The sequence below is a fragment of the Macaca thibetana genome, chromosome 8 (assembly GCF_024542745.1).
Source record: "Macaca thibetana thibetana isolate TM-01 chromosome 8, ASM2454274v1, whole genome shotgun sequence".
Lineage (NCBI taxonomy): Eukaryota > Metazoa > Chordata > Mammalia > Primates > Cercopithecidae > Macaca > Macaca thibetana.
The window spans coordinates 24768602-24794274 of NC_065585.1; the positions used below are offsets into that span (position 1 = coordinate 24768602).

Genomic DNA, 25673 nt, shown 5'->3' on the forward strand with positions numbered 1-25673 from the left:
GGTGGCGGGCACCTGTAGTCCCAGCTACTCAGGAGGCTGAGGCAGGAGAACAGGGTGAACCCGGGAGTCGGAACTTTCAGTGAGCCGAGATGGCGCCACTGCACTCCAGCCTGGGCAACAGAGGGTGACTCTGTCTCAACTAAAAAAAAAAAAAATTTTTTTAAAAGATGGTCGTCCTATAATATTATAATACCCCATTTTTACGGTACCTTTTCTACATTTAGACGTGTTTAGATGCCATTGTGTTACAATTGCCTGTGATATTCAGTACAGTGACAGGGTTGTAGCCTAGGACCAATAGGCTATACCATAGCCTAGATGTGTAGTAGGTTAGACCGCCTAGGTTTGTTCAAGTACACTCTATGTTTATGCAATGACAAAATTGCCAAACAGTGCATACATATCTCAGAATGTATCCCCATCATGAAGGGATGCATGACTGTATAGACTCATGGCTTACTTCCTCATCTCTTTCAAGTCTTTGCTTGAATCCTACCCGGACCACCTCATTTAAAACTAGAGCCCTCGCCTTCTCACCCTCAACTCCCCCAATCCTCTTACCTTTATTTGTCCATAACACCTACATCTTTCCTATACAGTATACCATTTACTTACTTATTAGGTTTATTGTTTATTTTCTGTCATTCCCACTAGAGTACAAGCTCAAGCTTGTGTTTCAAGAGCCCAAAGCATTCCAGGAATATATAGCTACTGCTCCATAAATGCATTCCCATAGTTCAAATGTACATGACAAACCGGGCAATTGCAGTAAGCTCCTAGTGGGTCTTTTTAACTTTAATTTCTACTGTGTTGTTACAGATCCCTTCTGCTTACTATGATATCACCCAGAGCCATGGCGGACAGTTGTGAGAGTGCAGCAGACTCACCGGCACTGGCAGGTTCTCATGTCTCATGCATATGCAAGGAGCTTCTGTGTTCTGTCTCATGATACTCATGCCAAGACAGCCCCTGAGATTGAAAGTTAACACCCTGAGAAACAAGGCTCCACCACAAGGATTCAGGAATCAGTGATGGAAGGCTTCAATCTTCCACCCTCAAGGGGACAGTTCTAAGAAGCATCTTCTCACTTCTCAGAGGTCAAGGTAGAACTGAATCCCCACTGCCTACAGCTGCTGCCGATAATGCACCTTCAGATTGGCTTTTCCTTGTTCCCTGTCTCATTTGTGCTGCTTCCTCACTGTTATTTCCTTTAGTCACTTTTCAAATAAACTGTCTTCCCTGAAATCCTTGTTTCATGTCCTAATTTCAGAAGAACCAAACTGAGCCAGACTCTAGTTGATGCACATGTTGAAGCTGGGCAGATATTTCTAACATAAAGGTCTCCTCATGTCACTCTCAAACCAAAATACTTAGGGATTCCCATCACCTGGTCTGAAATCCACATACCTTAGCAGACCTACAAGACTCTGTAAGATTTTTCTAGTCTCACCTTTCCATCCTCATCTCTATCCACTCCTATTTTTGGACTTTACATTTCAGTCTCTCTTAAACACTGGTGATTCCCAAACAGTTATACTCTCAGTCTCCATGCCTTTTTTTTTTTTAATACTTAGAACAACTTCCTTTAGCTCCCCTCCATCCAGTCTACTTCTACCATGTCTCATACATCTCAGTTCTTCCAAGCATCCTTAGGTATTTCTTCTCTCTTATTATCTCTATTCATTGTGCATAAGCCCATTATAACTATTTCCTTATTGTGTTATAATTGCTAGTCCCTCCATCGCCAGTTGAGCTTATTGAGAGCAGAGACTATGTCTTGTTGTTGTTGCTGTTGTTGTTGTTGTTGCATACACTCAGCACAGTGCCTGGCTCATGGAAACATCTACAAGAGTGCTTGGCACATAGTAGATCCATAGGAAATGTTTGTTGCATGAGTGAGGGCAGCTTTTTTAGTTACAGTCATGCTAGCTAATATAACCCACACACACTTCTGGGTTGTTACATAATAAAAGTTTATTCCTTGTTCATGTAACAATACAATGCAGGTGTTCCTGATCAGTCACTGGCCTTCCACAAAGTCATTCAGGGACCCAAACACCTTCCATCCTATGGCTGTACCCTCCTATAAGACCCTGGAGTCCTCAGCATTCAGGTGGCAAGTGGGAAGCAGCAGGCAGAGAAGACATCCACACTGCCTAACCTCCGTGAGTCAGAAGTCACAGAGTTCATTGGTAAGAACATGTCATGTAATCATACTGAGGGACTCTGAGAAATGAGAATCTAATTTGTACCAAGAAAAAGAGAAAATAAATTTGGTTGTAGCTAGCCAGTCTCTGAAACAGCAGGCAATAAAAAATTATCTGTGAACCAGATAGAATTGCCTCTTTGCTAATACCAGATTTAGGGAGATGAGAACTCCAGACTTTAATGAGTTAAAGAAATAATGTATCAACAACTACAAACCAATATAGGTTCCTAACCTATAATAAAATAAAGTAATAAAGCAGGTGACTGCTTCCAAACACATCTGATTTTGCTGTACTCAGTTCTTGCTTTGATAGGCATAAACTTTTTAAATGATTGTTAAGTTTCAGAAATGGTATACAAGCCACAGTCTTTCTAGTCACCAGAAATGTCTTTGTTCACTATCTAAATATGAAAACAGAAACCATCAACCTCGATATGGTTTGGCTGTGTCCCCACCCAAATCTCATCTTGAATTGTAGCTCCCGTAATTCCCACGTCATAGGAGGAACCTGGTGGGAGGTAATTGAATCATAGGGGAGGGCCTTTCCCAGGCTGTTCTCATGATAGTGAATAAGTCTCACGAGATCTGATGGTTTTGTAAAGGGGAGTTCCCCTGCACACGCTCTCTTGCCTGCCGCCATGTATGATGTGCTTTGCTTCTCCTTTGCCTTCTGATATGATTGTGAGGCCTCTCCAGCTATGTGGACTGTGAGTCTATTAAACTTTTTTCCTTTATAAATTACCCAGTCTCGGGTATGTCTTTATTAGCAATGTAAGAACAGACTAATACAACCCTATTTCCACGCTGCCAACCTCCTGGGTGGATGGGCTGCTGAGTTAATGGTAACTTTTATTCCTCCTCATTATTGAAAGCTATCTGCAGCCATGCAAGTATAGCTCCAATACCTTCAGAAAGCACCCATAGATATAGACAATGGGTAGCTATCTAGGGAGAAGAAAAGTAAACTGCCCCAAAATTGAAAAATGCAAACAAATGTTACTGTTACCTGAAGAGTCGGGTTTTGAATTGTATCCATCTTTTTAAGCATTTCTGTTACTCACAGCCTCTAGAGTTGTGGCTCTCTGCTGGTTTGATAAAACAGTCACCCTTGAAAGTGAATCCAGAGATGAAGCTTGTTGGCAACTGTCCAAGAATAACAAGCAAGCAGTCAGTGACAAGGGAGATTTAGTTAGCAGGAATTCTATGTGTGGTTTCCAAATCTGATAACTAGAATGTCTGTGAAAAGAACTTTATTTGTGGAGTTCAGTCCCTTCAGCTTCCACATTTTCCAGTTCAAAGGTGTAACAGAAACAGATATATGGAGAAAAAAAACACAGGTAAAGTGAAAATATGTCAATTTTTGAAAAGTCAAATTCTCTCCAACACATCTCTTTAGTAATTAAACACATTCAAACAATACTAGTTTCTCATCGTGAAAGTGGAGCTGGTTAACAATTTTGTGACATAATTGTTAGGGTATAACCAGGACACAGTTTTATCAGGATTCACTGAATTGAGGCCAGATGACAGGACACTGAAAAATGGAGATAAATGTCTTCAGTAATTTTACCTCTCTATTCTATCTTATTCAGTTACTTTTACTTTGTTACCATACAGAATTTTAGATCTTAAAATACATATTTTTACTGCTCTAGATTTCATTATAAAACTAACTTTAAGTTCGGTTAATAAAGTTAAATTTTATTACATTAGTTATGAATTTTTAAAAATCAATAAGATAAAATGAAATTAAACAAAGAAACAAACAACAAAATGTAGTTTTCATGCCAGCATATACTTTTTGTTACATAGTAAGATAGAGAAAAATTAAACCATGAGTAGCATTTATGCATTTATAAATGCTATCTAAACAAGAGAATCATTCCAACACTCCTGATAATGAATTTACTCTATTGCCTGTTATTCTGCTTTCAAAATTATCATTGCCTACCATCTTTCTAACTGTCAGTGACTCATTTTTATTCACTCATTCCAGATCATTAATAATTATGATGATACTTAAAGGGCAACAGATTATTTGTAAAGCAGAATTTTATTCTAAAATCTTTTATGATTTTCTAGTAAAATCTTAAGCTTCTGAGAGCACATACTTGTTGCAAAATATTTTTCAAACAATGTAAAACTTTTAAGCATTAACATTTAAGTAAAATTTACTTAATTTTTGTTGATAATAGAGTTATTCTAAAGAGTATAGACATAACTAGGACTTTGTGGCAAAGGAGTTTTCTAAACTCTGAATATGTTTAGCACAAATGAACACTTTCCATTAATGTTTCTGATGCCACATCAAATTAGAGTGAAAAGTTGTGATTTTTTTTAAACCAAATAGTTTGGTTCATACCTTGGAAACCTCCATTCTGCATTTGAACAGCCCCTTTTGTTGGGGACAGGCCCAAGGGGATTAATCCTTGTCCTGCTGTCACAGCTTAATTAGACATCCAAAATCACTCCTTTCTGTTTCATCCTTCTTAAGTTCCTATCTGCTACAAATAATGTACTTACTCAGAAAAAAAAAAAAAAGAATCAAAGCCAACATGTCATTCTCAAATCATTCCCTCTCCCCTGCTCAAATTTCTCTCTCCCTTAATGGACTTACCATTCAACCAATCTTCCAAACTTGAAATCATGAAGCCGTTCTTTCCTTCCTCATGTCACTACCCAGATCCCATCAGTCATCAAGTTCTGCCCAGAATGCTTCCTCAATAGTCCTCAAAGCTTGTGCTTCCTATTCTTTGTCCACTGCAGTGCTGTGGTCCAGGCTGTCACCATCGGAACGACCACAGCAGGCAGCACAGTACATATGCGGGAGGTTGCATGAAATTTGGGAACAAACCAATGGTTAGAATCCCTGCTTTGCCTCTTCTGTGTTTGTATGTGACCTTGGATGTGTTATTTACCTTCCGTGTTTCAGCATTTGCAAAAAAGGAAAGAAAAAAAGGTAATACCTCCCTTAATTTGTAAAAATCAACTTCCTATAAAGCGCCCAGAACAGAAGCTAACATAGAGGAGGTCTTTGTTAAACGTCTTTTTCTTTCCTCAATCTTTTCCCACCCCAGTGTATCTTGTACATTCTATAAAAATTGTACCCCAAAATAATAACTCTAATCAGGTCACTCATCTGCTCAAGATATTCATTGCCCCTGTTCCCTCAGATAAAAATCTCAACATGGGATAGAAGATCTTTCACAATCTGCTCCAAGTCATCTTTCCTGCTTCAACTTAGAGCAGAAAATTAGGGAGCTCCTATGTCACTCTATTCATCTCTTCCTTTCCAGCACCCCAACACATGGCTGAACTCATGGCAGATCCTAGTTAAAAGTTTGATGGATGAACACATGCATGCATGGAGAGATGGATGAATCACATGAATACATGAATGAATAAATTTATCAGAAGACACGATTTACACACTTCCCTTACATTATGGAACATTTACTAGATCTGAATTTGAAAGCTATAGAAGCTTATCATTCACTTCCAGGCTTTATTCCTGTCTCCCACATTTTCTGCCTTATAACGAGAGAAAAGTTTTCCTGCTCTAAGCAGAGTATGTGATTTGGCCCAGAATACAGATGAAACTGTGCTAGGATGAGATGCTTCTTAATAGAATTCTACAAACATTTATTGAGCAGCTGTCAAGGGTCAAGCATGCTCTGATCAGTCTGAGACCCCTTAAAGAATGCACATCGTAAGGGAGAAGAGAGGTTGAAGAGTTAGCTGGTAAAGGGGGCTGCAGTGTCATAGTTGTCAAGATGGTCGTGGTGGAGTTTAGTAAAGGCTTGGCACAGAAAGCGGAGCCTCAGGTGAGTCTTGGAAATTTAGTACGAGTTTAAGCAGGTCATTGAAAGTAGGGTGGGGCAGAGAAGAGGGACTTTCCATGTGGAAGAAAAAGCATGTCGAAGATATAGAAACAAGAGAGAACAGGCACAATGAGTTCATTATGGCTCTAGTTTAGAAAGTGTTTTGTTAAGATACCTATCTAAATATACTTCCTCAAAATTAAAATACAAATTACGAAGTTGGAGAATTTGTTGACACAAAAATGAAAAAAAGGATAACAGAAAGCAAGAAATTCCCCCAGATGAGCCCATTCATTTTCCCTACCCCTACCCCATAGTCTGTAGCCTTTAAATACACTCTACATGCTGATGACTCCTAAATTTATCTCTAGCACTGATTTTTCTCCCAAGCTCCAACTTGCCTGTTAGACACCTCATGCTCAGTTTATCTTGTAAAGTGAAGTCTTAAGCCTCATTGCCCCAAATCTGTAATTCCCAACAGGATAAATATTATCTCAATCCACCCAGTTGCTTGTGCCAGAAACGTCAGTTATCCTGTTTTCCTTTCCTTGCCTACATTTCCAGTTGATTAATAAGCCCCGTTATTTCCATTATCTTAGGTCAGTTCTCCATTATCTACCACTGGTTCACTACAATGGCGTAACTAATGTTTTCTCATCTGCTATTATCCCCTCCAACTCATTCTCCACCATGCAACCAGAATGCTCTCAAAATAGTGTTTTAATAGCTGTGGCTTACGGATCACCGAGGTGCTTGGTTGAAAAATAAGAAAATGCACCTATCTAGTTCTCAACTCAGACAACTGACACAGAATCCGTGGGCATTCTTCAGAGTTCAGGGGTCTGCACTTTAATGAGCCCTACCTCTACCCCCTTTTTGCTGTTAAAATTGAAGCATCCCCAATATGTAAGGCAGAGAAATCTAGAGGTTAGGAGTGGATGTCTTGAGCCAGAGCTTCTGTGAATTCTAACTATGTGTCTTTGGGCAAGTAACTTAACTTTTGGTGCTTTCGTCTCTTTACTGGGAAAATCAGGATGATAGTGGACTAGCTCTTGGGTTGTTGGGAGGTTCAAATGAGTTAAAACATAAGTGGTAGATTTTATTGTTTCTTGCCAATATTTCTGGTTCTCTTCTGTCTCCTAGCACTTGGGAAGGCTGTACTTCTCCGCCCCATTGAATGTGGTCATGTGATTTACTTAGGCCAAAGATCCATGAGTGAAAATAATGTGTGTCACTTCTGAAGGAAGCGTGGGGCAATGAGTCTCCAAGTTCTCTCTCCTCTTGCCTTGGTGATGACTGGAGTGCATGTTGACATGGAAGTGTCCGAGGCAGAAGCAGTGTGGAACACTGAGCCCAGATGTGGCAGAGTGCTGCCCTGCTCTCTTGGGTGAGCAAGAAGGAAGTGTGTATTGTGCTAAGCTCCTGAGATGTTAGGGATTATTACCACTGTATAGCCTAGCCCAACCTAACTGATACAACTTTAAAGCTCCTGGGATAGGCTTGGCCTATAGTAACTGCACAGTGACAACTTCAGAACACAAACACAGCAGTGTGATTCCATGAAACAGCAGTTTTCCCTTTCCTGACTTAAAACAGACACTTGATGGTGTCATTCCTCTGTTTGCAGCTCCTCAGTTGCTTCTAATGAAATTTATTAATAAAATAAAATGCACATCACTAACTTCACACATACAGTCCCCCTTGCTTTGCTCTTCAGCCTTATTTTGTTCACTCTTCCACTCACTCTCCTGCCAACCGGCCTGCTTATAATTCCCTGAACATGGATGGCACCTACCTTGCTGACAAAGGGCCTTTGTACTTGACAAACCCTGGGATTGAATTCATCTCCCACACCTTTTCTTATCTTCATGTCTCTACTTAAACGTCAGCCCCTCAGAGAGGGGCCCCTCCCACCCAAATGGAAGCAGATGTTTATTCCTCCATTGTTATTCCTGTCTTAGGACCTTATCTGTCCTTCATATTCATCATGATTGGTAATTAATTTGTCTATGGCCATACCACCCTGAACGCACCTGATGTTGTCTAACACTTAATTTCGCTTGTGTGTTCACATGTTTCCTGTCTTTTTCCAGCAACAGAAAGGATGCCCCATGAGGGCAGAGCCCACATCTCTTTTGTTGATGGTTTTATCCCCAGAACGAAAACACTGCCTGGTTCACAGTAATATTTGATATGGAAAGATGGGGTGGGGCAGAAGAGGTTAAAAAAAAAAATTGTTCTAGAATTAAATTGGGGTCTTTTGGAATATAAAATACTACCCTAAAATGACTATTGCCAAAAGAAATAGAGAGTTTGTAACAAATGTGATGAGAATTCTGAAGAGTAATGTATTTTTTATGAAATGATGCTTTATTACTTTTAGAAAACGGTATAAACTTATCAACTATAAATTAAGATATAAGTATATTTCTGCCAAAGTAAGTCAAGAAAAATGCATTTCAGAATCAGTTTTTATTACAGGCAATGTATTGTAAACTCGAACATCCAGAATCTGAGTTACACTTTTTATTTTTAACATTTTACTAAATAAAAATCTGATATACTGCGTCCAAGTGATGACACATTCCAAATTAATGTAACTTTCTTACAGCTTAAATAAACAAATTTAGATCACCAAGTGAAATCAAAGCCAAGTGTATTTGCACAACTCAAGAATGATGTGAATGGATTAGAATCTCTGGTAGTGTATACTTTACCATTTATAAGCAAACTTTGACAGTCTTCTGAGTGACATGGTATTAAACTTTGTTTCCAAGGGCCAAATACTAAAATATATAGAATATCCTACTCTATACTCACTATTAAATGTCATGGACTAGGAAATCTGAGACACAGAATAAGAAGCAACTGATCACACACCCCAATCATTTAAGTTGGAAGAGTTCTCTTAGGTGACTCTGGGTCAGGCCGTCTTGAAGGGCCTTAGACAAGTTTTCCTTCCCATAAATCCTGCTTTCTCAGGCAGAATCATATACCATAACTGAAAGGAAATGGCTGCTGGTTATCTACTCATTGTCTTCTTTCATTCCCTGCAAAGACACCAAAAAAACTGATTTGCTTAGACCCGCCCCCCGCCCCCACCCCACCCCATCAAAGGTACACAAGTAGATTGTTTGAATCCTTCAGATGAAGTCTTCTTTCATCTCCAAAGATCAGGAGATTATGAGAAGGAGAGGAAGTCAGAGAACCTGGTGATCAGACAGACGCCATTCTTCGTGTTAGCCTTTTCCTGATCCAGAAAGAATCCAGCTTCTAGTTGTAAATTATCCCATCCCCGCTTTTTAAAGTTAGCTGTTACTAGAGAGATGTTACAGAGGAGAAGGAGCACATATTAAATTTATGGTTCTCTTTTGTTTCTATTTCAACTAGCACATAATAGAACTCAAATCTTTCTCAAATACCTAGATTTTTCCTTTGTGAGCAAAAGACAAACTACCGTTTAAGGGTTAGAGTCTATTCGATTCAACCTCATTTCCACTCTGCATTCTAGGGGTTTTTAGGCTTTCCTCAATATCAGAAGATAGGTGGGCTCCTCAGTCAACTATTGGTAAACACTTATTTAGCAGAGGTCATGCATTTGCAGGCTCTTTACTGCCTGGTAGATTATAAATGAATATTAAAATGTTGCTAATCTCTTAGTTCCAAGTCAACTGCTTCTTCTGTTTTCTACTGCACTCAGAATGAATGAATGAACGAATGAGTAAACAAATGAATGAGAGTTTGAATGCTAACCTAAAGGAAGACAACTGTTGTCTTTCTGGAGGACACTCAGTTGAGACTACAAAAGCTTAAGGTGATACTTAGATATGCAAAAAAAAGAATCCACATACGTTGTTTCAAAGTTTTATTTGCTTACAAAAGAAAATGGAAGTAGGTTCGCGAAAACTTATCTGCATGTACAAAGTAATCCCTGTAGATAAGGAGAGGCAACCCCTGGAACACACTGCTGGATAAATTGTTCATTAAAATTATATCTCTTTGCATCAGAGTTGGTGGAAAGTCATTATTTCATGAGTTAAAACCACTGAAAAACTAAATCTATTTTTTAAATTACCAAATTCAGAAAGATTATATCCAAATGCTGATTTTTGGATACCCATGAAACCAGTTACCAACTGATCTCAGAGTTGGACATATCAATTAAGCAAGAGGTAGTTTGTCCAATTATGTCCCTTTTTTTCTTATCAGCAAGGTTATTCCTATAGCAAGTAGGAGTAAATGACATATTCTTTGAACCTCTTTGAATTCTTTTCTTGCTGCGGGCATATTATTTCCCTCAAACACAATCATATCTGTTCATTTCAGGACTTGAGAGAGAAGATTTCAGAGTTCAATTTATTTTTCCCAATTCCTCTTTGAGCTCTCTTCTCTGGAAAAACAAATTATCTGACATGCCATGAAAACACCAAAGGGAAATCATTTCTACCATGTCATAGATTAAGGGAACTTTTTAAAAATATATATATTTTTTGTTAATAATAACAATAATATTAACATTATCCAAGGAGGAGATTTAGGCTGCTGAAATGAGCCCCGCCCCCGCCCCCCAAAGGAGCATACAAACCACATAACAACATTTTCTCAAACAAGATGCCTTAAGAGTTCTTGCAGTTGGTCTTTCCATTTCTTCTGAGGCTATCAGACTCCGGGGCCCCACAGTTCCATGGCTTCCAGCTCGTCTTGGACAGGGGTGAACTCTGGCTGATCTGGATGGGGAGCTAAAGAGGAAAAGTGGGGGTGGGGACTTGCTGCACCCAGGAATCAGAAATTGATGTTCTCCCCTCACCTGGGTCCTTAGAGACACAGAGATATCCTGCTGGGTAAAAAGCAGTGGGTATCTTCATCCACCACGCCCCTTGTACCTCCCCCATAAGATCTCAGACAGTTAGTAAACAGACGAAGGGAAAGATACATTACAGAAATTGTTAGAAAATTAGAATCATAGCCAACTATTTAAATATTACACGTTTTATTTACAGAAGAAACCCTGAAAACTCAGCAAAATTATAAAAGAAATAGAAATTTAAAAAAACGATCTCATGTTAGAAGTCCATCACCAGAGGAGAGCAGGGAGGGGAGGTGATCAGGGGAGGAAGGGAGAGTAGGGTGGTCAAGCAGAAAGATGCCCATCCATCCTGTGTGGGGAGAGGAAGGAGGAGGAAGCACAGTTAAGTAACTTTATTACGGAGCTCTCACACAGGGGAGTCTGGGATAAATTCTTGGCACACGATCATATACCTCTATCCAGGCTGACACGGAGCAGTCAGTGTCTATTAAAATAGACATATATGATTTGGTTAAGTTCCAATGTTATCACTCCATCATGTTTGGAGCAGAGTGAGCAAGAGATTTGAAAGCGTGAAGGCAGGGATGAAGAAGAGGCAGGGAAGCAGGGTGGCCATTGTTAGGGGCAGGGGCTTGGTGGTGGTGGTGGTCGACAGGACAGTTCTGTTTCCATAGCCAAATGCCCGGGGCCAATGTAACCAGAGTAGAGGATTTCCACTTCAGTGCTGGTAATCATTGTAGGGGATCAGATCTTAATAAGGGATAGGAGTATTTGAGAGAACAGGGAGGGAAAAGATGAACAGAGAAAAACACATCAGCAAAACTTTGTTGACCAATTCCTCTGATAAATAAGGTTAAATTTCTACTGAAGCAGAAAATTTTAAATCCATTAACTAGTAAGTTCATGGCCCCACAGCAGTCCCTCAGCCTCTCTCTTGATGCTTCCAACAGCGACAATGTCAGAAAAGGGGCCATTGCACAGCACACCAGCATGCACACTGCAGATGTTTTAGGAAGGATATTCTTTTAGTCCAGTAGTTAGTGATAAGGCAAGGACAGGATGACTTTTGTTTCCTCTCACAACTATCCTTGGTCACCTAAAATATGGTGCTTAAATGCACCTAAAGGCAAGTGGTACGCAAGAGATCATTGAAAATAATCTAAGGACCCTCTTAATTACAGATGTTCTAAGTTTGACATTTCCCCAAACCAAGAGTAAAATTTTATGAGACATCTTGGCCACATCACAGCTGTCACATAAGAATGAAGACTCTGAAAGAATGTTCGGCCATGTCCTCTAAATGTGCTAAACATGAAGTCAGAGGTCAACTCTATGTAGGTCATCATTTGGAAGTGAGGAAGACTTAGATGTGCTGTTATTTTGAATTTGCTCTTAAGGTTTTTAAGGGAGTAGCCTCTATAGCAATTTGCACTTTACAGAAAATGTCTGGGATAATTTAAGGAAGTGAGGCATTCAAGTTCTGCTTCTCATTCATAACCAATTTAACTTTTTTCATAGCACTATCTGCCCATTTTGGTAGTAAGCATAGTGAAACATTGATCAAAGCCCAAAAGAGGGGCTTTTTGTGACACTTACCTCTCACACCATAGGCAGAACATGATGAGGGGTCACAATATCCAGGCTGGCCAGAAGGACCTTGTGGTCCAGGAACCCCCAGATGACCTGGGGGGCCTCTTGGTCCAGGAGAGCCAGGGGGCCCAGGGCTGCCAGGCCGACTCTCTCCTGAAGGTCCTAAGAAGTACCCACAGACAAAAACAGTTGGTCTTTTGCCACAACAGGGTGAGTTTTGAGACAACCAAGAAGTAAACTAACTCTTAGAAGAAGCAACTTTCAGGACAATTAGGACAACGTCTTTCTACTCATTGAGCTCTTTTTCTTAGACTGGATTCCCTAGGCAGAGGATCATAGTGTAATCACTTATCCTCCTGGAGGTCAATGCTCTTAATCAGCTCAGGAAACTAGGAAGCAAAATGTATTTTTTCTATTACCTCTTGGATATTAAAGGGAAAGAAACATTCCATTTTCAACCTTATTTTCTTTTTGGAGCTTTTGTTTCCCAATGCAGTTCCTTATGAACCCAATCTATGGGTGTGCACACACACAGATGCAAACATGAACACACTCAGAGCTCAACCTCATCAACAGTTAGAATAGCTATGTAATTCAGTACCGGTTGATGGCCCTAGATAATTAAAGTAAATTTGTATGAGTGTGAAATTGTCCTGGAGGGGACCAATGACGAGTTTGAAATTCGACCCAATATACTAATCCAAAATTTCTTTAAGCTAGTTTACATTAATTGAGAATTCAGATTGAGTAAAAATAGGAGGATTAAAATTGTTGTGAATCGAAGAAATTTATCAGTATGAGAGTTTTTTGGCTTGTATGCTTGTTTGTTTTTAGGCCTGGGTTCCAACAGTGTTGAAAAGGCATTCTTCAACTATAATAGAATTTCTCAATTGGAACTGAAATGAAAAGTAGGAAGAAGTATCACCTTCTATTTGAATAGCGTGGTGGCTCTCATATATTCAGCTCCTCAATCAGCACTCACCAACCACCCATTCTGTATAATGCGTAATGTTATATCAGTTCCTCACATTGTCTCTAATAACAGAAATATTTACCCTCAAAATGAATCTATTGCATTAGGAACCTCCCTCAGAGAAAGTATTTTCCAAAATCCTTACTAGACTGGAAAGAAAAATCTGTAAAGCACTTTACTCAATGTGGCTAAGACTGACATTATAAATATATATTATAATAAGATTGCAAATTATAATAATTCTAATATAAAGTCTGATCATCTGGAGACCATTCTAAAATCACATAATACACAAAACTCAAAACTTCTACAGAACTCATTCAGTAAGATTACCATGGCAGGAAATACTAGTGCTCACCAAATAGCCTTGTATTTCTCTAGATGTTGTGTCTGCCTTGCAGTTCAGCTGGGGCTAGGTGATTAGTTCCAGACAATAAAATGTGAATGGAAGTGACATCTCATTCTGATGAGGAAGTTGAGACTGATGTGCCGCCTTTTTTTTTTTTTTTTTGAGACAGGGTCTCCCTCTGTCACCCAGACTGGAGTGCAGTGGTGCCATCATGGCTCACTGTAGCCTCAACCTCCAGAGCTCATGTGACCCTCTGCTTCAGCCTCTCAAGTAGCTGGGACTACAGGCACATGCCACTGCACCTGGTTAAATTTTTGTATTTTTTTGTGGAAATGGGGTTTTGTCACGTTGCCCAGGCTGGTCTCAAACTCTTGGCCTCAAGTGATCCTCTTGTCTCAGCTTCCCAAAATGCTGGGCTTACAGGAGGGAGCCACCACACCCAGCCCGATGTGCCTTCTTTATCTTTCTCTTGGAGGCTACATGATTCACTACAGAGGTCATGGGTTCTGAGATGGAAGGGAGCTACCTTACTCATATGAAACTTTGTGTGAGTGTGAAATAAAGCTTTATTGTATAAATCCACTAAGCATCTGGGATGTATTTGTTACTATAGCATAGTCTGTCCTACCCTAACTCACACAAACAATAAGATCCCAGAATATGCTCTAACTTTTTGGGCTTGTATATTGCGAGGATCATTATTAACAAAGAAGCCTCCCAATAAAACAAATACAAAATACAGCCATTTCAGTTACATACTAGGATGTAAGATGACCATTTCCTCCACTGCAGTGCCAAGTGAATATAAAAATCTATGTTTGCAGTTTCTTGTTAGGAAGGAAGATTTACCTGCTGGTCCAGGGGGGCCTCTTGGACCTTGGGTTCCAACGCCTGGATTTCCTTTTTCTCCCTTGACACCAGTTAGACCTGTTTAAAATAATTTTTTAAAAAATGTTTAAAGTTCTTTTTGAAAAAAAAATCTTGGTAGTTCCATTTTTCTGGAGTTCAAAAGTGCTTCTCTGATGAAGACAATGAAGTGGGTTGGTTTGGGGTTATGAGTACCATGGGACTTTTAAATTAAATTCTGACACTGGTAGCGTATAGAGAATCACATGTTGAAGTCTGGTTCTGTATTTGAGTGTGTGGTCTGTATCTGCTACTCTGCCAGTCTCTCTTTCTCCTTCCTACTGAAGTCACACAGCCTGCCAAGAACTGGTCCTTGTCTTTGCACGCACCAGGCCACTGGACTTATGCAGCTGGCACTCCACAAGTAACACAATAGAAATCACAAGTGAACACGTCTAACATTTTCCTTTTGGTCCACCCTGTAATGTATCTGCAAAAGGCATGAATTATAATTAGGCAGCAACATTCTGAAGAGCGTGAGTTTCCATTAAAACTTGGAAGCTTCGGGAAAGCCTGTGTTTGATTTGGCTGATTCAGCCCCATAAAAATCTAAATCTATTCATGTTTCTTTTCCATGGAGTGGACCTCTTATAATTTACGGTGCTATTAACAAAGTATACATTTTCACAGGCAAACACAAAGAAACATATACTCTGACACCTCATTATCTAAACAGGTCCTATCACAAGATCACTTCAAAGGTGAGAGCACCTATATTGAGGCCCAAGGTAAGGTTGCATTAGACTGGGGTCTGGGTTACCCTGGCTTACATCACAGAAGATCTTTGCTGTCTGTATTTCATGTACAACAATGCTTTGAAATAGCAGCATGCAGAACAGCATCTCTGTTTAATTATACCTACTGAGAAATTATGCTGAATTGGCAAAGCCCAGGAGGGAACATCAATAAACGAAAAATAGCCAATTTGACAGGTAGCAGGCATGGAAAGGCTTTGCAATTTTTTAAAATTACAAATAACTATTTGTTTACTTTAAATATAATGCATATTCACTGTCAACAAATTAGAAGATGCAACAAGCAAGATGCTAGCACTTGAAAATAATCACTTTTAACATCTTACTTGATAACTTCCAGAAAGAAAAGCGTTGATGTATGATTTGTTCTGGAAATCATTGGTAAAGACGACTCTGGTGAGGAACTAACAGGTTTTGGTTTTTGGATTTTACACTGCACATATAATGGTTGCTCCTAACTTGCAGCTTTGGTATTTTTTGTGCTCCCAGTAATGATCTCTTGTAGTCAAGACATAGCCTGGCATCTCTTTTAAAAAGCTCTTCTTCTTTACTAGGAGTCATCCAGGTTGGTCTACTCATTGCTAGAATTCCCAAACACCCAATCCTATTGCATGTCACCTTGATGGTGCTATCTGAGCTTACAAAAGACCAGTACCTCCATGACAGCCCAGGGTACTAACCACCATGCCTGTGACTTTCTGTTTAGGGCCTGGTTCTTCTCTTAGGAGCCCATAAGGAAAACAACGATTTCTCAAAAGTAAAAATACCATCTCATCTGAGTTTTAAAAGCACACGGCTAACTCTGACTCATCAATATTTAATGTTCATTTGCTAATCAAGTTGTTCAGACAGAAAGCCACGCTGTAGAAGCCTCCTGGGTATTAGTTTAGTAGCTAATGAGAGTTTGTAGTTTTTAGCTGAGAGGTGCTACTTCACTTGTAAGTGCTTGTGCCCCAGTGTGCATCTGGGAATTTAGCCGAGAATCCTTCTTCTTCTGCTTGAACTGGAGTCACTTTGCCAACAGGGAACAAGTAATTTTGAAAGAACTAGAACATAATAAAATATACTGATGACTAACACCAGGCTGTTCCTGATTAAGAGCGTGGTGACTCAGTGGCCTCTCACGACCTCACGGTGCAGGATCATCTTTAACAGGATGGCTCCTAATGCTTAACTCTCCACAAGAAGACATAGATCAGGGAGAAGAGGACATCTGGGGAAGTATTCTTGGGATTAATCCCCTGATAATAGTTTCCTGACTTGTTTTTTGCTCACTCATAAAGAAAGTACGAGGTGGAGAAGATTGGGAATAGAAAATCTGGTTGTTTTAATTTTCTCATTATACAGAGAAAAATAAATGGAATCAGATATTATCTGTAACATATGTCGAGGCAAGAAGAGAGAAAGAGCCTCACAAAAACATTTTGAAAAAAAAATTCCAGCCCTTGAAATGCTTTAGAAAAGGAAAAGGAAAATGCCTAAAGACACAATCATATATTAACAAGGAATTTTAGATTGTATTCTTTTTTTCTTTTTCCTTCTTTCTTTCTTTTTTGTTTTTTGTTTTTTTTTTTTTGAGACAGAGTCTCACTCACTCTGTCACCCAGGCTGGAGTGCAGTGGTATAATCTCAGCTCACTGCAACCTCCGCCTCCTGGGTTCAGGCGATTCTCCTGCCTCAGCTTCCTGAGTGTCTAGGATTACAGGTGTGTGACACTATGCTTGGCTGATTTTTATATTTTTAGTAGAGACAAGGTTTCATCATTTTGGCCAGGCTGGTCTCGAACTCCCGACCTCAAGTGATCCGCCCACCTTAACCTTCCAAAGTGCTGGGATTACAGACGTGAGCCACCACGCCTGGCTGATTTTATTATTCTTCAAGGTATTATATTACAAACTACATTTAGGTGAATACATTAATATTTGTCCACATATCCACTTATGGTTCTCATACTGAAGGAACGTTCATGTCCATGACAACTGAACTTGGTTGTAGGCCATTTTTTGGAGTGAAGCAATCTTGTTAAAAATTAGTATTTCAGTACCTTAGATGAGGGTTGAGATCAAAGGCTAAGTGTAGAGACTTCAGGTCTCTAAAAATAGATCTGGATATATTTTTGATAAGCCTTGTAGGACCTAATTTAAAGGAGGGAAATCAAATGTCCTAAAACATCAGCCTGTGACTATCCATGAGATGCCTGAGGACAGTGGAGCCTGGGTATAAAGTCATTTTTCACAGAAAAAACCCAGTCATGGCCCATCATAGATCTCTTCTGCACAGACCTAACGTGGGGTCACTTGGTGCTGAGATGGGGTCACCAGTGCGACGTGCCAGTGTCCCTTCCACAAAAACACTGAGACTCAGGAGACTCATGGGACTCCCAAATGCTAATTTCCTTCTTTTGAAATGCCCTTTACCTTGCCTGCCTCCATAACTTCTCCTCATTCTTTAAGACCCAACTCAAAACTTCTCTATAACCATAGTAGGCAGAACCATGACAGACTCAAGAGGGCAAGGAATATTTATCTTATTCCAAGGCTATATCCCCAATGTGTAAATATCCCCAGTGTATAAATAGGATGTCTTCCACATAATATATAACTCACAAATATTTGTTGAGTGAAGTAACAGATGAAAGAATGAATGAGTGAAGGAATTCTTTGCTTTCTTAGTAACTGTGCTCCTTTTGGTACTGTATATGCCATTGCATTACCTATTCTCATGCCTACATGGCCCCAAAACTATAGGACTCTTGACTGCTGGAGCCGTGCCTCACTTATCTCTCCAGCGTCAGTCCATAGCCACTCTTAGGTGGCCCAACAAATACTGGAAGACTAAATGAATTGAATGCCTAGACCAATACTCAACTTCCCATTATTATTATTTTAAACTTTATTTTACTTTTAAATTCCCGACTACATGTGCAGAACGTGCAGGTTTGCTACACAAGTACATGTGTGCCATGGTGGTTTGCTGCACCTATCAACCCATCACCTAGGTTTTAAGCCCCGCACACATTGGTTACTTGTCGTGATGCTCTTCCTCCTCTTGCCCCTCCTCCCGACAGGTCCCAGTGTGTGTTGTTCCCCTCCCTGTGTCCCTGTGTTCTCACTGCTCCCACTTCTGAGTGAGAACATGCGGCGTTTAGTTTTCTGTTCCTGTGTTAGTTTGCTGAGGATGATGGCTTCCAGCTTCACCCATGTCCCTGCAAAGGGCATGATCTCATTCCTTTTTATGGTTGCATACTGTTCCATGGTGTATATGTACCATATTTGCTTTAGCCTATCACTGATGGCCATTTGGGTTGGTTCCACGTCTTTGCTATTGGGAATAGTTCAGCTGCCCATTATAGGCAAGCATATTTTTGAAAAATCAACAGACAAAATTCCTTAGGCTGAAGCTTCATTTTTACACACCTCGGATATGTGAACACTGCTTTTTCTAACAAGTTGCTTGTGTGGTGGTGATATCAACTACTAGTGCCTCTTAGAGATGAATATAATTGGCTCCAGTTAAGTTTGAGGTACTGCAATTTTTTAAATGAGCACAGCTAATATAAAGATCTAACTTCACAAAAATATGATTTAGCCAAGATTAAAAAACCCTTAGTTTTCTGTAGAGTAACAAAAATAATATTTAGAATCATCAGAAAGAAGTCCCCTCCCTCCATCTCCTCCTCCTCCTTCTCTCTCTTTTTCTAATAGACTATCTTTTAGAGCAGTTTTGGGTTCACAGTAAAACCGAGTAAAAGACACAGAGATTTCTCATATACACCCTGCTCCCACAAATGCATAACCTCACTCATTGTACAACATCCCCCATTAGAGTGGTACATTTGTCATATTCATTCATTCTTCAGAGTCTCATCAGAAACCATTTCAGGTTACCTGATTTTCCCTCACTGCTAACCTAATACTGACTTGCCAATATTTTCGTTTTCTGGCCCACAAAATCTGGGACTTGTTTGTTTTAGATCTTCCTTATATTCCAAGTGCCAGTCACACATGAAGCACTCAAGAAATATCTGTTAAAGCAATGGATGAATGAATGGAATACAAAATTTGATTGCAGGCTTTGACAAATCAAAAATGTGCCTGAGAATGTATCAGCACTGCCTACAAATTATCTCACTAGGTTTCGGATGCCAGCTGCTTCACATGAACAAACTCATGTTATTTCCACAAGAGCCACAAGGGCAGGCACTGCTATAACCCTGAAAGAGAGCTGGATCCTGAGAGGGTAAGTCACTTGTCCTTAGGTAGGAAATAACAGAGCCAAAATCTCAACCCAGGCAGATTGGCGCAGAAGCCTCTGTGCTCAACCACGGTACTCCCTGCCTCTCCATCCTAAGCTGGACCTGAAAGCTCTTTCTTGTCTTGCTTGCTATAGTATGGCTTCCAAAACCTCCTGCCAAATGTGTCTGTACACTCTCTCTGGCCTCAGCAGTCAGCCCCGTGTTTAGCACCACATTTCCTCAGCTGCTTTCCTCAATTTGTATACTTGCTGTCTGCCCTGAGCAAGATTTGGAGTTCACTTTAAGAGGATTTATCCTGCTCACACTGACATGTCCAGGGACCGGCCCTTGGTTGTCTGTTTCCTATTTTCTTTGGCCTTTTGGCCTCTGAGTCGGGAGATTTTATTCATCTTTATGGCCCCGCTGACCACACCACGCACTCCAGCCTGGAGTCTCTGTTGCTTCTGGAGCACAGTCACTCCTTCCTCATCCCCAGACATTCTAAGGAACTCCCAGGACTTATGCCCAGGAAGCTATGCAAGGCCTGGGGAATGCTTCCATTGTAATTGTACCAAAAAGTCACGGAGATTATAGATCAAGGCTTGCTGTGTTATTATACTGTCTGTTGCCTGGGATATGCTGGTGATGGATTGCAAGTACAGTCTGTTCTTCGCTCAATGTTTGTGTGAATGCCTACTAAGTGCAAGGTACTGGACCTAGCACCTAGTTACAAGAAGGCAGATTCATTGGACTCAATTCAATAAGTACTGTATGCATTTTGTTAAGCTCTTCTATTTCTACATGTTTGGTCTGTACGACTAGTACCGTTTCTGGGGCTGCATGTCTTATGCTAAGATGGACAGGGATGGAAAACACGTAGTTGTTTTATATGTAAATGAGCCTTGCAAATGATTGCTAAAGGTCCCTCTTCCCATTGTCTTTTTCATGTAGCAACTGGCCATCTACTGTGCCTTTATAATTCAGGGCTCAGCCAGGGAAATACAAACCACTCTAGATCTTTCAGACAGAGGAAATTTGGAATTTAACACAGAGACTTGATAACATGGATGACGGAAAAGCTTAGAAACCAAGCAAAGGTGTAACTTACAAATTGGCAACAACACGGAACCACTATTACCCGTAGGAGAGTACAGACATTGAGAAAAAAAAATGTGACTGGAGCCCAGAGCCCAGGGACTTCCAGTAGGATCTAGAAATAGAGGGGGAGATTGTCCAGTAGAAGCAGGGGCGCAGAGGGGTGGCGGCTACAGCTGGAGTTGCAGAGGAGGCAGGGGTGGGGTTTGCCCTTCTTCGTACCCTCCAATCTTCCTCAATGCTTCCCATTGGGCTGACCTTGCCAAAGAGCAGAGGGCAAAGGGGCCTGGACACACAGCACCATGAAGCTAAAGCCAGGAGAAGGCAAACAACACAAACTGCCTAGCCCAGTCCCAACATCAACCACTGGGAATCCAGAGTCAAAAGCACCCCTCCTGCATGTAGCAGGTTGTCATGGAGTAGGAAACACGGACAGGTAACAAGTAGTTATAATGCAATGTGAAAACAGCTACAGCAGAATATGAGAGCACGGAACTGAGGGTCCTGTGGGGACTCCAGAAGGCTTTCCAATATGGCTGAGCCTGAAATGACATCTTGAAGAACAGGCATTATCTGCTAAAGAAGTGACAGATGGGCACGGTGGCAGACGAACCTGCATGTGCAAAGGCTTGCAGGTTGGAGACAACAGAACATGCCTGGGGGACCAGAAATGGTTTGGTATGGCTTTGGCAGTTTCAGGTTGTTTCACAGGCAATAGAACATAAGGATAGTCTAGTCCAGAGCACAACAAGCTTTGTGTGCCAGACTATGGAGAGACACTAACTTGTAAGGGCCACCTTCAGTACCTCCTACTTAATTTTATGTTCGGACTTTGTATTCTTTTTCTTCAAGAGGAACCCCAAGTCGTGAGCTTCAGGTTCCACAAAACCTGGATCTGCTCCTTCCGGGTGCTACAAGGCAATACGTTGGTTAAGGCAGCCTGGAGTCCTGTAGAGCCCAGCTCTACCAGTAAACCCTGTGCCAGTTCCACAGAAAATCCAGAGGAAAACACGTTGAATCATTAACTGGGGGCACTCAATGGTCAAAGGAATCCACTAACCAAAGCAAGATCAAGGCAAAGGGGTTGGCACTTCAGGTCTTTCTATTAGTCTCTATCAGACAGGACAGTATAGGTAGAGGGTTCTTGGGTATTTTGCCCACAGACTCACCTAAATTTGGGCAGCAAGAGGGAGGAAGTGCAGTAGGAAGGAAAGAGGAGAAGTAGGAAGAGTGGAAGTTAAAAAGAGAAGGGTGGAGAGAGAGAGAAGATGAGGTGCAAAGTTCATCAGTGCACACTAGGCTAGTGTAGCCTGCAGGTTGACCATTTGCAATACAGGTGAGTGGCAGGAGAAAATGGGCATTAAATCAGGCATCAGGAATCCGGGCTTTTTGTTCACCCAGTGTTGCCACTGACACTATGACCTCACTGGTACATAAGAATGTCAGACCAAATGCCAATCTATTACTTTCTGCTACAAAATTTTGATTATTCCTTCTTAAGAGGAATAAAAATCAAATAAAATTTGATAATTCCTTCTATTATATTATTTCCACTCTTGACTATTAAGAAAATTATAAATTATTCAAAATTAGTGGCAGAAGGAGCCAATTTCTATAGCTTAAAAATGAATATTTCAGGTTCAGCTTGAATAGTCAACCAGTTGATGATATTTAAATTGGAGCTTGGTCTTCATTCCTTGCAGAACTGGAAAATGACACGATGCTCTCCACTCTTAGAAAAGAGAGCTGTGTCCAGGCATTGGGATGAGGTCAGGGTCTACAGAATGTAAAACAAAATGTGTTATGACCAACAGCTCTTCACGATCAGCATGAAAGACCCATTACTGTGTTCTCACTCGTAAGTGGGAGTTGAACAATGAGAACACATGGAAACGGGGAGGGGAACATCACACACCGGGGGCTGTCAGGGGGGCTGGGGAAAAGGGGACAGAGAGCATTAGGACAAATATCTAATGCATGGGGAGATTAAAATCTAGATGACGGGTCGATAGGTGCAGCAAACGATCATGGCACATGTATAGCTATGTAACAAACCTGCACGTTCAGCACGTGTATCCCAGAAGTTAAAGTTAAAAAAAAAAAAAAAAGGATAAACACATCCAAAATCAAGGATACTCATCGTGTTTTTCCAAACTAGCAAAGAAGTTCAGGAAAGTCAAACTACTTCGCCATATTTACGTAGTAATTGAATGCCAAAGTCAAATCTAGAACAATGAAAATGGAAAGGATTAATGAATATATCTTTTCTCTGCATATTTTCACCCTCCTCTAAAAATGCATTTTGATAATTAACTTATTACAGTCATGGCTTTGAAAGCCATGTCAAAAAATTCACCAAAAACGGTTTATCACAGCTAATACAAACAACTTTAGTTTTATCATATAAACTACATTATATTTCCATTTTACTTATGTTCAAGGCTTGAAAATTTAGAAAATGACAAAATACATTCCTACATTTTTAAAAAAGGAGTTTCTTTCTCTCTCTCTCTCTTTTATTATCTAGTGTAACCAAATCTCCTTCTCAGAAAACTTGTCATGATTTTCTGGCTAAATTACACGACAACAACTTGAAAGGAAATGCTTACATTGTTCACGTGGCAGTAATCTGTCACCATGATGTCTCAGGATTGATGCACAATATCCACATGGGACTTTGTTTTTATCAGGGCTCAAGGGTGAATGAGGAATGGCAGTCAAAAAGCTGGCCAAGAGGTTATCAACACTATAAACTAGTTATGACTTATGAAATAACTATTGTATTTCATGTATTATGAGGAATAAAAGAAAAATGTACATTAAAATTTGTTTTCGGGGATAAGGTAGCCTCATTGTAAGAAAGGATGAACAGAAAGAAATTATTAAAGGCCAAATCAAGAAAGTATACTCTATCCCTATTGAATGACACGTGTCACACACTAATTGCAGTAGGATTAATCAGTCATTGATTTACCAAATATTTGTTCAAACTGACTAATAGACTTTCCAATTAAAGTTTTAAAATGTTTTTATCTACAGAAACAATGATACTAGCTTCCATGACAAAGACAGACAAAACACTAGTTATAGCTTTTTATTACTGTAACAGTCATATTCTACTAATTATAAAGCGTGGAAACATAATTTAATGCTAATTTTAATTTGTCAACGGCTTTTTTTTTCTCTCATTCTTTGTGTTTGTTTTGAAAATGGATTTTGTTCTAATTACAATTAATTTCAGAAACAGGAACACAAAAGGTATTAGTAGCTTTCAAAAACATTTTTCCCAATAATTGCTACTGTTTTTAAAGGTGCTTACACCTGCATCTTGCGTTTCCCTCTGAAAACCTACATCTGTCATTTGGATGATTTAAAAATACAGGAGAGAAAAACAAACATAAATGGTGAAAACAGGCAGGGTAAGCCAACTCTTCACAAGAGCCCTTCATTATTCAGCATTGTAGACGTCATACTGCTTGGAAATCATTTCAGTGGATGAGAGCATCACCCTCTTTGCAATGCACAGCCAGAAGGCCTTGTTTTAATTTAGAAGAGTGTAATGGTTTAAACAGGCACTCACAAAATCTTTAAAATGCCTCCCTCCAAAGTGTGCAGCCCAATTCCTCTCTACTTGAGTGTGGGCCAGGCTTAGTGACTTCCTTCTAACAAATAGAATATGGTGAAAGTAAAAGCTTGGGCTTCTGAGACTAGATGCCAAAATTATAATGGGAACTCCTCTTTGCTCTCTCTCTTGGATCAGTGGCTCTGAGGAAAGCAGCCTCTATGCGTTGAAAATGAATTCTCAACCATGCCCCCACGAAGAGCTCCGCAGCAAGGAAATGAATCCTCCTGCCAATCATCAGCCAGGGCCGGAGACGCCCGCCAACAGCCCTGTGAGGGCACCATCTTGGAAACAGATGCAACAGCTCTAGTCAAGCCTTCAGACGACTGGCTTCCTAAATGACATATTGACTGCAACTTTATGCAAGACTCGTAGCCAACAGCACCGATATAAAACTCACATCCCTGACCCACAAAAATGGACATTATATATGTTGCTATTAAGCCACTAAGTTTTAAAGTAATTTGTCACACAGCAATAGATCACTAATACATAGAGTTTCTTTCTGCAGCCATGATCAATGTAAAAAGTCACTTTGTAATAAAAAAAAATCAATAAAAGATGATGCAAACAAGAAAGTAAAGAGCATTCCTTGTCAATGCCTTAAGATGACTATACCTTTAGGAAAACACAATCCACTAAACCTTCAGAGAAACGTCTTGTTCTGAAGGGCATTCAAATTGGACTTTACCAGATGAGTACTGGGTGGAAAAAAGAAGGAGAAAACTATCTTTATTCGTTTTTCAGGAAATGAGAGGCAGGGGATGCAGAATCAAAGAAGGAAGAAGGTAACATGTATTTCAGCAGATTTGGTTTTGTTTTTTTTTTTTTGGAGACAGAGTCTTGCTCTGGCTGGAGTACAGTGGCATGATCTCAGCTCACTGCAACCTCCATCTCCCAGATTCAAGCAATTCTCCTGCCTCAACCTCCCAAGTAGCTGGGATCACAGGCGCAAGCCACCACACCCAGCTAATTTTTGTATTTTTTTTAAGTAGAGACAGGGTTTCACCATGTTGACCAGGCTGGCTTTGAACTCCTAACCTTAAGCAATCTGCCTGCCTTGGCATTCTGAAGTGCTGGGATTACAGGTGTGAGCCACTGCTACTGGCCTGTTTCAGCAATTTTTTTTTTTTTTTTTTTTTTTTGAGAAGGAGTCTCGCTCTGTCGCCCAGGCTGGAGTGCAGTGGTGCAATCTCTGTTCACTGCAACCTCCACTTCCCGGGTTCAAGCAATTCTCTATTTCAGCCTCCCTACTAGCTGGGATTACAAGCGCCCACCACCATGCCCAGCTAATTTTCATATTTTTAGTAGA

General features: G+C 40.2%; 1 protein-coding gene across 3 annotated transcripts in view; it reads right to left on the reverse strand.

The window, feature by feature from the left end:
• Positions 1 to 9882: 9882 nt before the first annotated feature.
• Positions 9883 to 25673, reverse strand: part of COL14A1 (collagen type XIV alpha 1 chain) — a 245408-nt gene continuing 229617 nt past the window's right edge. For 2 of the 3 annotated variants that reach the window (XM_050802163.1, XM_050802164.1), the window contains exons 46-48: positions 14599 to 14676; positions 12434 to 12589; positions 9883 to 10769 (exon numbers count right to left, since the gene is read on the reverse strand). In XM_050802163.1, the coding sequence (XP_050658120.1) occupies positions 10690 to 10769; positions 12434 to 12589; positions 14599 to 14676 (314 nt within the window). In that variant the 3' untranslated portion in view covers positions 9883 to 10689. Of the gene's footprint in view, positions 11588 to 12433; positions 12590 to 14598; positions 14677 to 25673 lie in introns of all 3 variants that reach the window. The other variant, XM_050802165.1, reaches the window with a different exon arrangement.